Source organism: Strix aluco, chromosome 19 (genome assembly GCF_031877795.1).
Source record: "Strix aluco isolate bStrAlu1 chromosome 19, bStrAlu1.hap1, whole genome shotgun sequence".
NCBI classification, from domain to species: domain Eukaryota; kingdom Metazoa; phylum Chordata; class Aves; order Strigiformes; family Strigidae; genus Strix; species Strix aluco.
In genome coordinates, this window is record NC_133949.1 from 14,179,370 (window position 1) to 14,192,070 (window position 12,701).

The window sequence follows — 12,701 nt, forward strand, 5'->3', positions numbered from 1 at the left end:
CTTTGCTGAATGGCAGTTTTATCAAGATGCAACCATCTGGAAACTCAGCTAGAATTAACTGCTCGTATCTTAAGATGAATTGAATATAAATGGACTTTGAGTCATTAACACTCAGCAAATCATTTTGTTCTCAGGCTTAAAAATATCCTCAATATCTTCCTGAATAGGGATGGCCCATTACAGAAGGGCCTAGGATAGGGTCTGAACTCCCCGCTGCTTCCAGCTCTGTACCTAGGGTTTGCCCACACTAGCTCCCTAACAGCCGAGGCTCAGACATTAACTCAGGTGCAGTTCCTGTGGAATGATTCAAATCTAGCCCTCCCAGAAATTACAGATGTCACCTAAAGAGCAGCTATATTGAGTAGAGTCTATTTAACTGCAGCAATCACTTAATGCTTTACGCATATTTGAAGAGTCATGCTAGAGCAGACTGGCTACGTGCTCTGTCAGAATTTTTTTTTCCTTCGTCTTTGCTTGTTCGCTGAAATACTATGCACTACAAATCACTAGCAATTCTCAAACCTTAAGAGCAATGTCATAAAAAAATCTCCTTACCTTCCCAGCACCACTTTCTCCACTCACAATTATAGACTGGTTTACAGGGTCTAGCTGGCTTTGGACGTTTCTGTAGGTTTGCTCAGCCACTGCAAAGATGTGAGGTTTTAAATCCTGGCAGTAAAAGAGAATATTCATATTTAAGAGAACAGTAATTACACAGTTCAACAGCAATAAACAGCAAAGGTCTTCTCGCATTTATCTGAAAACAGTACTGCTCTGTTACCAGAACTCATATTTCACTAGAAATGGGTGTTATCCTTTAGGATTATTTTGCTGATAAAGATTTTGAAGAACTTGACGTCTGGGTTCTGCGGAAGGACAGTTATTTCAAATATAAGGATTACCTGAGGCCGAAGTGCAACATGGTACTCTCTCATAAGCTCGGGTGAATAGAGGCAGGAGATGGGCTGAAAGGGATTTAAAGCCACCAGGCTGCAGCCAGCATTTGTATAAAACAAGTTTACTGTGTATCTTGCTTGAAGACATTTCAGAACTGAAAGACACACCTTCTGTTAGCATCTTTTGGAAAGTGTATTTGACTCTTCTTGTTCCTGTTTGCAACAAAAATCTTCAGATATGTTACCTATTAGGTTTAATAGAGAATGAGGTGATCAAGAGAGTGATATAGGTCTAATATATATAACAATGACTTTAAGAGTTGCCCTTATTTTTAAAAATCTTAAGGGATCTGCTAACTATTCCTTTCAATAAATCCTTAAATGGGCTTTTATGAGGTTTCACACAGTCCTAGAAAGCAAATCTGTTGACTTGCAGAACAAAGAGAGGCAAGAATTCCCCATCTGCACTGGGAACGGGCCTTAGCTTCTCTTAGCAGGATCAGTGGAGCGAGGCATTTACTTTCCAAAACGAATTTCATGGATATATTTTCAGTCTAAGTTAGAGCCTCGTTTTCTGATACATTCATATAACACCAAACTGCAATCACAAGGTCACACAGGAGTCCTTCAACAGCATTAACTCTCAACCACACCCCGGCTACCTGAGCCAGACGTGAGCTCAGCGTGCAGAGCGTGATAAGAGACCAGCATGGCAGAATGTACAGCAGAAGTATTTTGAAAAAAAAAAAAAATCAACCAAAACAAATGTGACTTTCTAAGGCTCTGAATAGACTTTAATGGGCTTTGAATTTTTAACCACTGTGCTCATGACAGTATTAACGCAATGGGAACAGTAACTACTGTATATTAGTAGCCACCAGGGAAAGTGGCTCCTCAAGAGAGCCTCCCCTGGCTGGCTGCTTACCTGTGGTAGTTGTCACCGGATTAACTTTTGTGAGGTCATCAAAAAGATGCAGTTTCTCTTCATCACTGAGGAATGCTCTAACTTCTTCTTCAAATGATTCACTGAGGTCATTCTGGATGATAGAATCTTCTTTCTGGCCATTTTCCTGGAGGGGATGTCAGATCAGCACCAGTCAAAAGCTGACTATAGCTGGACTTTCACCTCAGCCACTATAGTTTATAGCTCTTTTACTGCTTCCACATAATAGAAGTTCAGTCTCAGCAGGAGTCATAACTTAGTACATTTGAGCTACTCTTCCTTTGAGTTGCCCTCTCCTGCATCGATGGTTCCCATAGGGTGCTCTGTTTTTAGAAAGGTTTTACCAAGCATATGAGAGATGGCAGGCTGACAACACTGTCTGTAAACTGAATTCATCACTGGTAATTGTAGCTGGAAGCAAAGGCACTCAGGAAGAATGTGTCCTTAGACTCACACTACCTGGCACTTGCAATTTGCAGGTCGTTCAGCACAGACACACTTATACAATGTTCTCAGCTGGCATATTCTAAGCCTGTGAACGTCATTCATTTGGTGCAAACACTGCCTTGGGCAGAGGGAAGCAGGAAGGACTGGCTGCAAGGCTAAGGCAGAGCTGAGAGCTGTTGGGGCCCAACACAGATGCAGTTTTCCTAGCAGAAACTTTCATTTTTAGAGCAGGGATTGAGGGCCCCAAGAGTGAAGTTGCAGAGGGCACACATTGCAGCCAGGGGAAAGAAATGGTCTCCTAAGAGCTGGCCTGCATTAGGTGAAGATTTGCACCCTTTGAATCACTTAAAGTATTTAAATCTTAGCCTCTGGGCTCCCACGTCCTTGACAATATTAGTTGGAAGGACACATTTGTTGTACAAACGTAATGGAAAACTTAGCCAGAAGAGAGATTTCAGGTCCTGTTTGTCGTTTCGGGGGGGAAGAAGAGAGAGGCTAGAAGGAAAAATGAAGAAGGGAAAAGATGCCAGTCCTGATTTTTGCATTCTAGATACTTCTTTTCTGTTCCCCTTCTCCCTGACAGAAAGTCCTCCAAAGTAACCCTCCTCATTTGTATTTACTAGCGTAAATCTGCAATTCTTTACAAGTTAACCAAGTGAATGAACGGTATCACCTTGTTTATACAGGAAAAGTGCTAAATTTAGTTAGCAGCATTCCCTCTACATGAGCTAAGCTCATTAATAAAGGGGAAAATACACTGCAACACCCCATTAACACATTCCTAAAAAAAAAAAAAAACTAAAGCTACACTAATGTACTCATTTAGGAGCATTATTATCTTTTGCAGACAGCATAAGTCGTTCATTTCCAGTAATACAAAATTTTACACAGCAGGGGAAAAAAAAAAGCTTAGCAACACAGTTCGGCATTGCCATCAAAGCGATTTCTGTTATTCTCCTCTGAATGAAGATAAGAAGCTTGTTGCTGTCACAGAGAACAGACACGCACAATTATGAAATACTCCACGACAAGATGAGTTTCTGCCAATTGCCTGTTCTTCCTGTGCCCTCCCATGTGTTCGGTATTACGCTGGCACCAGCCGAGTTAAGTCCATTCTGCAGCTGATATTGCAAAACCTGAGAAATTTTTGCTCCCCTGCACCCCCATCTCAACATCACTTCTTTTGAGAAGAGATGGTGATCGCTTAGTCAGAAGAAAATATTTTAAAACACAATCACTTCTGATACGTACACTGCATAGCTCCTGTATCCATTAATTTTACTGAAAAAATGCCCTTACAGATGTGCTGGCTACATGCATTAACACCTGCCCTGTTAAAGCCAGTGGCATAACAAAAATCACTACCTGCTGGTAGTAACACAGCAAAAACCACGCAGTGAATAGGTCCAGTCAATTCATGAAGTAGGGGAGAATATACGTTAGTAGTTACCTAATCTTGACTGCATGGAAACAAGCCAAGAAATCTTTCCTGGCAGTAAGATTTAACTAGCACACACAATTCCTGGGGTTTTTTTACCTGCTTTGGCATCTTGTCCAGTCCTTTGGACGGGAATGCTGGAGAGGGCCTTTACTCATGCAAATCAGACTGGAGAACGCTTAAATAAAAAAAAAATAAAGTATTTAAAACAAAATAACTCCAGAAATGTCATTCTCCAGAGGGTTTCACAAGCAGAGCCTAAAGGCTTCAGACAGAAGTACCGACAGTAACACTGGAGCTAGAAAGCCTACCCGCACTATCAGAGCAACAGTCGTGCCTTCTGTTTGCCCCTGCAAATAAAGCTTATTTGGAGGGAATAACGCATCTTTCCTTAAATCAAGGAATAAAATGCTTTGTTTCTCTTGAATTAATAAAGGGAGGTTTCTTAGAAATTGCACCTTTGTTTTTGTTAAATTCCTCCTGTTAGGACAAATAGGAAAGATCTGTGGGTCTGATGGCGTCAGAGCAGCTAGTGCTTTTGGAAAAGGAGTGACTCAGATCTAAGTTCTGTCTTGCAGCAGATACGCCTGCTTGCTGTCCTCTTCCTGTTTCCTCTCAAATTCAGTGGGAGCCAACCCATGGTGAGTCAAGCTTACCCTCTGGATTTCTATGATAAACCCAGAGATTCCAGTCAGATAGCCAGGAAGAATTCTGCCGTCTTCCAGCAGCTGAAACTGTCTCTTCTCTCCTCTCTTTTCTCTCCTATCCTTATTCTAGTCTATCCTTATTCTAGTCTATCCTTATTCTAGTCTATCCTTTTTCTAGTCTATCCTTTTTCTAGTCTATCCTTTTTCTAGTCTATCCTTTTTCTAGTCTATCCTTTTTCTAGTCTATCCTTTTTCTAGTCTATCCTTTTTCTAGTCTATCCTTTTTCTAGTCTATCCTTTTTCTAGTCTATCCTTTTTCTAGTCTATCCTTTTTCTAGTCTATCCTTTTTCTAGTCTATCCTTTTTCTAGTCTATCCTTTTTCTAGTCTATCCTTTTTCTATCCCACCCTTACTCTATCCCACCCTTACTCTATCCCACCCTTACTCTATCCCACCCTTACTCTATCCCACCCTTACTCTATCCCACCCTTACTCTATCCCACCCTTACTCTATCCCACCCTTACTCTATCCCACCCTTACTCTATCCCACCCTTACTCTATCCCACCCTTACTCTATCCCACCCTTACTCTAGTCTATTCCTATTCCATTCCCACCCAGCACGAAACCACCACTTGGAGAGTGCTCCGGCCCCCGAGTGGGTCGCGCCGAGCTGTCGGTACCCCCAACCCTCACCAAGCCCCTCTCCTCCCTCTCGGGGATTCTCACCCAGTCGCACGATCGGGCTTTCCTGGACAGGCGCAGCTCGCAGCCGGCAGAGGAGCCCTTTGGGCCAGTGAAACCAGTTCCCCGCCGGACACTGGCTACCGCAGCTTCCCGCCGATGCAGCAGGGACGCTCGCCCGGGCCCCAAGGTCGCTCCCAGTGTGTGTGTGTGTGTCCCCAAAAAAGGTCCGAGCCACCGAGCCACTGCACGAGCGCGCCTTCCCGGGGCGTCCCCCGCCGCGGGGTGCGCAGGGTAGGGCAGGGCAGCGCGCACTCACCGCGGGCCGAGGCGGAGGGCAGCGCGGAGCGGCGGCGGGAGCAGGAGGAGGAGGCGGAGCCGGGGCGGGGGCTGCCGGCGATGGCCGGCGGTGAATCGGGCGCTGCGGAAGAGCAGGCGGCGGCTTCCCGCTGGCGAAAGTGCGGGCGGGGAGCGCGGCCCGCATTTACCTGCCGCCGGGGGCGGAGAGACGGAACCGGGAGCGCCGGCGACGGCGAGGACAAGAGATTCATTTCCACCGGCGACCTCCGGGGCTTGTTCTCTCGCCCCGCCGGCACCTCGGCCTCTGCGGGGACGGCAGCGTAGCAACGCGGGTTTGTTGTTCTCCCCCCGCCCGACATCCACTTCCCGGGCGCGGGTGTCCCCAGCCGGGCGCTGCCGGGGCTGAACACACAACCCGGCAATTCTGACTAATTAGTGCTTTTTGCATTGAATAGATGTTCTCTTGGAACGGGCCGCACGAGGCAGAGGAGCCCCAGGATCACTGCGGGACTGGGGCGTCTTAAAAAAGGCATTTCTGTTGCAAGTGGGAGTTTTCGCTGCGGGTTTTAGCCCCTCTCTGCTGAGCAGGCAACAGGAACTTCATCAGGGCCACACTTTGACACACCCGTTTCATTTACGCCAGAGAGAACATGACCGGGTGTATTCTACGGAGCAGGGCGTGCAGTAAGGTTATTCACAACGTGAATGTTCAACCGAGTATCTGATATTTCGAGATCTTCAGTGGCCATGGGTTAAGACTGGCACACGGCTGGACCTGTCGTGCTGGGCCGGCGCCTCTGCCCAGTTTCCCAGGCCGGGACCAGTGTCTGCAGCACCCGGGCTCTTCTTTAAATTGAAGAGTTACCAAAAAACAGGTGCCTTCCGAAAACGATCCATGTTTTAATGAACCGGTACGTAAAATCCATTTTTTATGAAGTTCGAAGAGCCCCATTTTACAAAACTAACTCAAGTTCACGTTTGTGTTTTCAGAGGAAGAAAAATGTCACAAAAACAGCTGAAAGAAGCTTTTATCAGCAACTTAAATGGAACTAGTTTGCTTGAAATTACAGTGGGCTTGTCTCTCGCTCCGCTCTGCCTGCTCTGCAGAGGACTCCTCCTGATTTTATATTACCTTCACTACGGGAAACCTTTAAGTTCAAGGAAATACAGCCTGCTGCTAGACTTCCTTGTGCTCGTATCTCCTCTCCTGTTCTCCTGCACAGTCCTGTCTCCAATCATCTTTTTCATGCCAGCTATCATCGCAGCCTTCTGTGCCGGAATATTTTTTAAAATATACAGCCAAAGAAAACATGAGACCAGAGTGCCTTTTAGGCAAATTGTGAAAGACTTCCAGAAGACATACTTGGATCCAGGATACATTCCAGCAATAACTGTGTTCCGCGTTTATGTCAATGTGTTGACATCAATCAGCATTTTAGCAGTGGATTTCCCGCAGTACCCAAGGCGATTCGCCAAAGCTGAGACCTATGGAACAGGAGTTATGGATTTTGGGGTTGGAGCTTTTATTTTTGGTAATGCTCTCGTTTGTCCTGAAGTCAGACAAAAGTCTCCTGTGACACAACCAAAATTTTCCAGTCTGGCCAGGCAGTTTGTTTCCGTTTGGCCGTTGATTTTTCTTGGCATTGGACGACTGCTTAGTGTAAAATCTATAGAGTATCACGAACATACTTCAGAGTATGGAGTGCACTGGAATTTTTTCTTTACCTTAGCATTTGTGAGGCTTGCAGCATCTCTACTTTTAGCCGTATTTCCGAGAAATACTTCTTGGATTGTTGCTATAAATCTCGCTGTACTTTATCAGCTTGTGCTTAACACTACCTCTCTGAAGATGTTTATCTTGCATGGGAGCAACGGCAGAGATACTAGGGATGGCTTTTTAAACGCCAACAGGGAAGGGCTGCTCTCTCTTTTTGGCTACCTAGCCATATACATGGCGAGCGTTCAAGTGGGACTGTGCCTGCTGCAGTTCAGAAACTCAGTCAAAGGCTGGCTCGAAGCAGTGTGCTTCTTGCTGCTGACAGTTCTCCTGCTCTTCATATTCCTTCACGTGTCACAGGCATATGCAGACCCTGTGTCCCGCCGGATGGCCAATCTGTCCTACTGCATATGGGTGCTCGCTCACTCTCTGACTTTCTTTATCAGCTTCGTGGTGACTGATCTCACGTTGGTGTTCACAAAGCTGCTCGTGAAGGGCTCCAGCGTGCCCTGCTGCTGGGACGCTGTAAAGCTCCCAAACGCCTGTAAAAAGCCTGAAATGGAGGGCGTGCCTGTCGGCAGGGGAGGCAAGCTGCCACCCATTTGCCTGATTAGTGCTATTAATAAAAATCAATTACTGTTTTTCTTGCTAGCAAATATTACAACTGGTGCTGTGAATATACTGATAGATACAATCCACAGCAAGGCTGCATTTACCTTATGTATACTACACTTGTATATGTTCTTTAACTGTTTTGTTATGTATATATTGCATGCCAAAAACATAGTATTGAAGTTTTGGTGATTCCACTGTCTTAAGCACTCTAGTTAAACTTTGTTTGCTGTAGCTGAATGATGGTATTTTAATGGAAAAATTAGTATTTTTCCCATATGTTTTGCAATAATTTAGTATAGCTTTTTATGATTTAGTGTTATTTTTTAATGGTTTGTTTTACCAAATTATACAGTCAATGCTGTTACCTGTTGGAATTGTTACACATTTTCCTGGAAACTTAGTTTTTAAGATTGTTTGCTGAATGCTCCTGCTGCTCCTATAAATGCTCATGCAGAAGATTAACACTGCATTTACAGTTAGGGAACCCTGTTCATACCCAAGTGCTGGTAGAATTAGATAACAACATATAGAGTAGAAGCCAGATGAAAAGTAAGAAAATGAATAATTATGAAGAGAGAGACTTAGTTGTGTCAAGATTTACCTAGTTAGGCCCTTGCATAAATAACAGATAAGAATAATTCTTTATACAAAATGCATTGAATAAGTGGATACTTAAAAACGTTTTGGCCCCAGTCCTGCAAAGATTTATGCATATGCTTGACTTTGATGGCAGTAATTGTATGTGGAATGTTAATCATATACTGAAATCTAAATTAGCCTTTGAATTAAAGCTAAATTTTATTTTCATCCTCACTGATGAATATAAATGAAGACCCTAGATAAAGCGTGATGCTCTGAAGGATAAAACTCAACTGCAGATGAATTCATAAAGCAGTCGTTGGAATTTGTGGTGCAGATAATAAGAGCAGCACAGCCTTGTATAAGAAAATACAAAGATCTAAAACTAATTCACCCCCAGCCTGCATACCAACTTGTTGTGACAGCTCATCTTTAGGAACACTGTAAAATATGGTCTTCAGCTCTACTTTAAAAGTACTCAAGGCCCACTTACTTGTCTGTAAAATTACCTTAAACAGCAGCTCATTTAGTACTGTATTTTGGCAGCTGAGATGTCTTCAAGTGGGAACGTTCTGTATTAATTTTTATTAGCAAACAAACAGTGTGCAAATGGAAAGAAGCATGACGCAGTGGGTCAGGGTACCGGCAGAGCATTGACAAGAGATGTGCTCAGTTTCTCTATCACCCTCTAGAACACCCTCTTTGTTCACTTTCCTAACTGTGACAGTTCTTCCTGACCTCATTAAGTTGTTGAGAAACACATTTAAAGATTGTGAGGAATTCAATAATGGGAGCTATAAATACATAAGAAGTAGAATACAAATGGTAGTTGATGATAGATGTCTAATGTCTGGAGTTACAGCAGTGCATATGGGCCATATTTCATATTTCTCCTTGTCTATCAAATGTGATGACTCATAAAACCTATGGAGATTGAGCCTCTAAATCAGATTCCTTAAGGCAGACATGCTGTGGAATATTCTTAACTTTATGAGGTTCTCTTAGCTGCTGGCCAATGGAAAGGTGAAGTCTGAGGATTATAGGCTGTGGCCGTGCTGATTTCATGTTTGTTTCCTTCCAAGTTAGAGCCATCGAGTCCTCAGAATTAAAGAAAAACAGCCTGTATTATCCTGGGGACAAATGCAATTAATTGGCAACAATGTCTCATGAACAGTTGTCAAGGTTTATAGCAGAGCTTTCTGGGAACTGCTGTATGTATTTATTTTAAAACATTTCCTACCCTTGCCTAGGGAAGAAGGGCCTCCATCATGAACTGAACGGCACTACTCATTCATGCAAAATTACTCATGGATATTAATTTTTGAAATATTTGAAGCACAAGACCTGCAATGAGTTCTGCCTGTGAGCACAAGTCTATCAGTGTGATTCAGAATTAAGGCATTAATTGGGTGTGACAAAGCAGAGCTGTGTCTGGACAAGCAGCAAACTATCTAGATGCCAACTCCGTTTCGTTGAAGCAAAAATTACGTGGGAGGTCTGCTGTGTCTGTGCAGAGCTCCGGTCGCTCCGCAGGCTGGCGGGTACCAACCCCAGGACTGGAGCTGCGGTTTGCAGCAACGGAGCTGGCAAACCGAGGGGACCGTGGTGCACGAGTGACGACGAGCGTGAGAACAACCCGCCGCTCTCGACAACGGCGCTACACCGCATCGTGAGGCCGTCTCCCGCTTTCAAAGCCGTACCAAGTAAGTTGTTCACCACTGAATTAATGAGACAATTAATCCTCGTTGCTTATTGTCGATAACAAATGTGGCAAGCTCTGCCCCGAAGCAACCAGCATACTTACTAATGCTGAACGTTTAGACTATGAATAGATACAGATAATTAACCATGCCTCTGAAAGAACCAAGAAATGCAAGCGTTCTTTGATCACACAGTCCGTACGAGCAAACGGCACCGTAGTGAGTTTGAAAAGATGCAAGAGAAGCAACACTACGACACTGCTGTGGACACTTTCTCCACGCACACCTCAACGGCTGTTAGTTCAGTGGTTGGTAGGAACACGAACGCTGCATTTCACCTCTCTGGGGTGTGTTTAGACGAGTAAGCTTGTACAGATCAAAGATATATTTTTAAAAAAATCAAAAACTTTGGTTTAGCTGTTACATAATTAGTAAAAGATACTTCAACTAGTAGGACTAAAATGGTTTAACTGTAGCATGCCACTGACTTCAATAACAATAGTAAAGCAGAGGACTGGGAAAACATAAATTGTTTTGTATTTGCTTCCACCGAATGACCTTTATGTAAGGCTGCAGGATAGAAAAAATATGGTGGGAGAGTAGAGCTGCTTACATTTATCCTTAACCTTGTTATTTCTTAAACATTAGTAGCTTCTTACCAAATTTCTTTGTTTTTAAGGATCAACTCACTAGCATGCCTTCTTTTCCAACCCAGTGGTGCCTCTTTTGAAGTCAAATGTTACAATAAAGATTTCAGGCAGTATCCTATTTCAAAGCTGCTATGTCCTAAAGAACAGGTATTTCTTCCAGGCGAAAGAGGGGCATGCAAATGAACAGCATGAAGGGGCTGTCTGTCTTTTCACTGTCTGGTAGATAACAAGCAAGATGCATGTTCTAGCAATTTAAAAAAAACCCCTTTTCCATGGATAAAAATTACGTGAAATGTAATGGTGCTTTTCATACGTAGTTTATCAATGTGCATGCTGAGAACACAAAATCTGGGGCATTGCTGTTTTGTCGATGTGATCCAAGCACACTGTGGGAGTGAAGGGGCAGCAGTGACACAGGAGCCCACGCGCTGAATGGACCCGGTGAGGACAGCGTTTGCTCATCGCAGTCAGTGCGCTCACGATACTCTAATGCGAGAAACTCCCCCGTTACAAAATGCCAGCTTTTTTTTTGCTGAAGACGACGACCATGAAAATACACAAACTGCAAACTGTGCAGCGATGTGGCTCTGCACGATGTTTCTGTTGAAGATGTTGCATGATAAGTTCAAGTAAATTAACTCCTCCACTAAAGATGGTTTTTACACAGAAACAAGGAAAAAAAAATCCGGCTCCCTAATTGCCTCCCCTGCATTTTCTTGTGAGGACTTTAGTATCTATATACATAAATAACAAGAATGAACAGATCAACTGTATTATTTAATAGTTCAAGAAAGGCTGTGAGGTTTTTTTTGGCTGCCTCAATTAAGCAGCCACGGGATTTCTAGCTGGTTGCTCTAGGATGCTGCAGAAGCCAACAGCCTTAAGTGAGAGACTGTAAGTCCAATTAAAGCCTGCCCTACCTGGCACGTAATCGGGGCAGGGAAATCTGAGGCTGCACTTTGACGCCTGGGCTTCATCTGCAGCGCAGGTGTTGGTGCCTTTTTGCTACCGTACGCTCCCCTCGCTCTGCGTCCATGGTAAAACCCGCGCCGTGGCCCCCGATACGCTCCGGCCTTGCCCCACTCGGGGCAGCGACAGGTTTTCATCCCGCCAACGCTTTGGGGTGTAACCCCAGCCGCCCCCCCTCGTTCGCACCTCACCGGGGCCGCCCACAAACCGCCCTGGGGCCAGTTCCTCGTGTCCCACCACGGTCGCGGCGCCTCTGCAGGGTGAGAGCCCGGGTACAGGCCGCCGCCCCACCGTGTCCCTCAGAGCCGAGGGCGGGAAGGCGGAAGGCGGGAAGGTGGCGGCTGCGAGGGGAAGGCCCGAGGAGCCCCCGCGCCCGGCTCCCCCCGCCCCCGGGGCCAGGCCTCTAGCGTCGTGTGTCCCCCCCCCGCCCTCCCGGCCCTACCTCAGCCTCCCGCCCGGCGCGAACCCCCGGCCCGGAGGTCGAAGGCGCCGCTCCGGTGACAGGGGCCGCCGAGCTGCCCCTCAGGCGGGGCGGGAGGTAACGGGCGGGCGCCTCCTGCGGGCAGGCTCCGGGGGCGGCGAGGCGGGGCCGCGGCCCGGGGCGGGGGAGCGGCGGGGCTGCGGTTTCTCGCGAGAGGAAGGCGGGGCGGCCCCGGGCCGGGGCCACCGCCTGTGGGGAGGGCCCGGGGAGGGGGAGAGGAAGGAGGCGGCTCTGTGGCGGAGCTCGGGGTGTCCGCCCGCCTGTCAGAGCGCCCGGGCCGCCGACTCGCGGAGGAGCGGGTAAAGGCCCGAGGAGGAGGTGGAGGGGGGAGGCGGCCGGTGGGCCGTGGGGCAGCGCAACAGCCCCGGCGGGGCTGAGGGGAGGCGGGAGGAGCGGGAGGCCGGGAGCCGGCCCGGCCTCCGTTCGGGGCTGCCTCCCCGCCATCGCCGCCCCGCGCCGGCTGGAGGCCGGGTGAGGACAGGGGTGGGTCTGCCCGCCGCGTCGTCCGGGCTGCAGCCCCCCCGCCGCCCCCCCTTCCTCCCCGCCCCGGCTCGCCCTTTTCCCCAGCGACGCCGGGCTGGGGAGCGGGAGGGCGGCGGGTCCCCTCCCCGCCGGCTGCGGGTCGCCCCGGGCGGG

The 12,701-nt window shown here is 46.9% G+C and overlaps 2 protein-coding genes across 12 annotated transcripts in view; one reads left to right on the plus strand and one right to left on the minus strand.

Annotated features, from left to right (window-relative positions):
* Positions 1-12,701, minus strand: part of MYO19 (myosin XIX) — a 28,981-nt gene that overhangs the window by 15,659 nt on the left and 621 nt on the right. For 7 of the 10 annotated variants that reach the window (XR_012625763.1, XR_012625764.1, XR_012625765.1 and 4 more), the window contains exons 1-5: positions 5,100-5,557; positions 3,824-3,902; positions 1,822-1,966; positions 903-1,051; positions 556-669 (exon numbers count right to left, since the gene is read on the minus strand). Coding sequence is in view for 7 of the 10 variants with exons in the window: in XM_074845379.1 (XP_074701480.1) it covers positions 556-669; positions 903-1,051; positions 1,822-1,966; positions 3,824-3,835 (420 nt within the window). In the remaining 3 variants the exon portion in view is untranslated. Of the gene's footprint in view, positions 1-555; positions 670-902; positions 1,142-1,821; positions 1,967-3,823; positions 3,903-5,099; positions 5,558-12,701 lie in introns of those variants that run through there. The other 3 variants (XM_074845380.1, XM_074845381.1, XM_074845383.1) reach the window with 3 other exon arrangements.
* PIGW (phosphatidylinositol glycan anchor biosynthesis class W) lies at positions 5,565-7,889 on the plus strand. Of its 2 annotated transcripts, none has more exons than XM_074845391.1 (2): positions 5,565-5,686; positions 5,810-7,889. In XM_074845391.1, exon 2 carries the CDS (start codon positions 6,286-6,288, stop codon positions 7,873-7,875), a length of 1,590 nt encoding a protein of 529 aa, XP_074701492.1. In that variant the 5' UTR covers positions 5,565-5,686; positions 5,810-6,285; the 3' UTR covers positions 7,876-7,889. The 2 variants fall into 2 exon arrangements, with proteins under 2 accessions (XP_074701492.1, XP_074701493.1); XM_074845392.1 differs by lacking the exon at positions 5,565-5,686 and having other exon boundaries at positions 5,731-6,265; positions 6,345-7,889.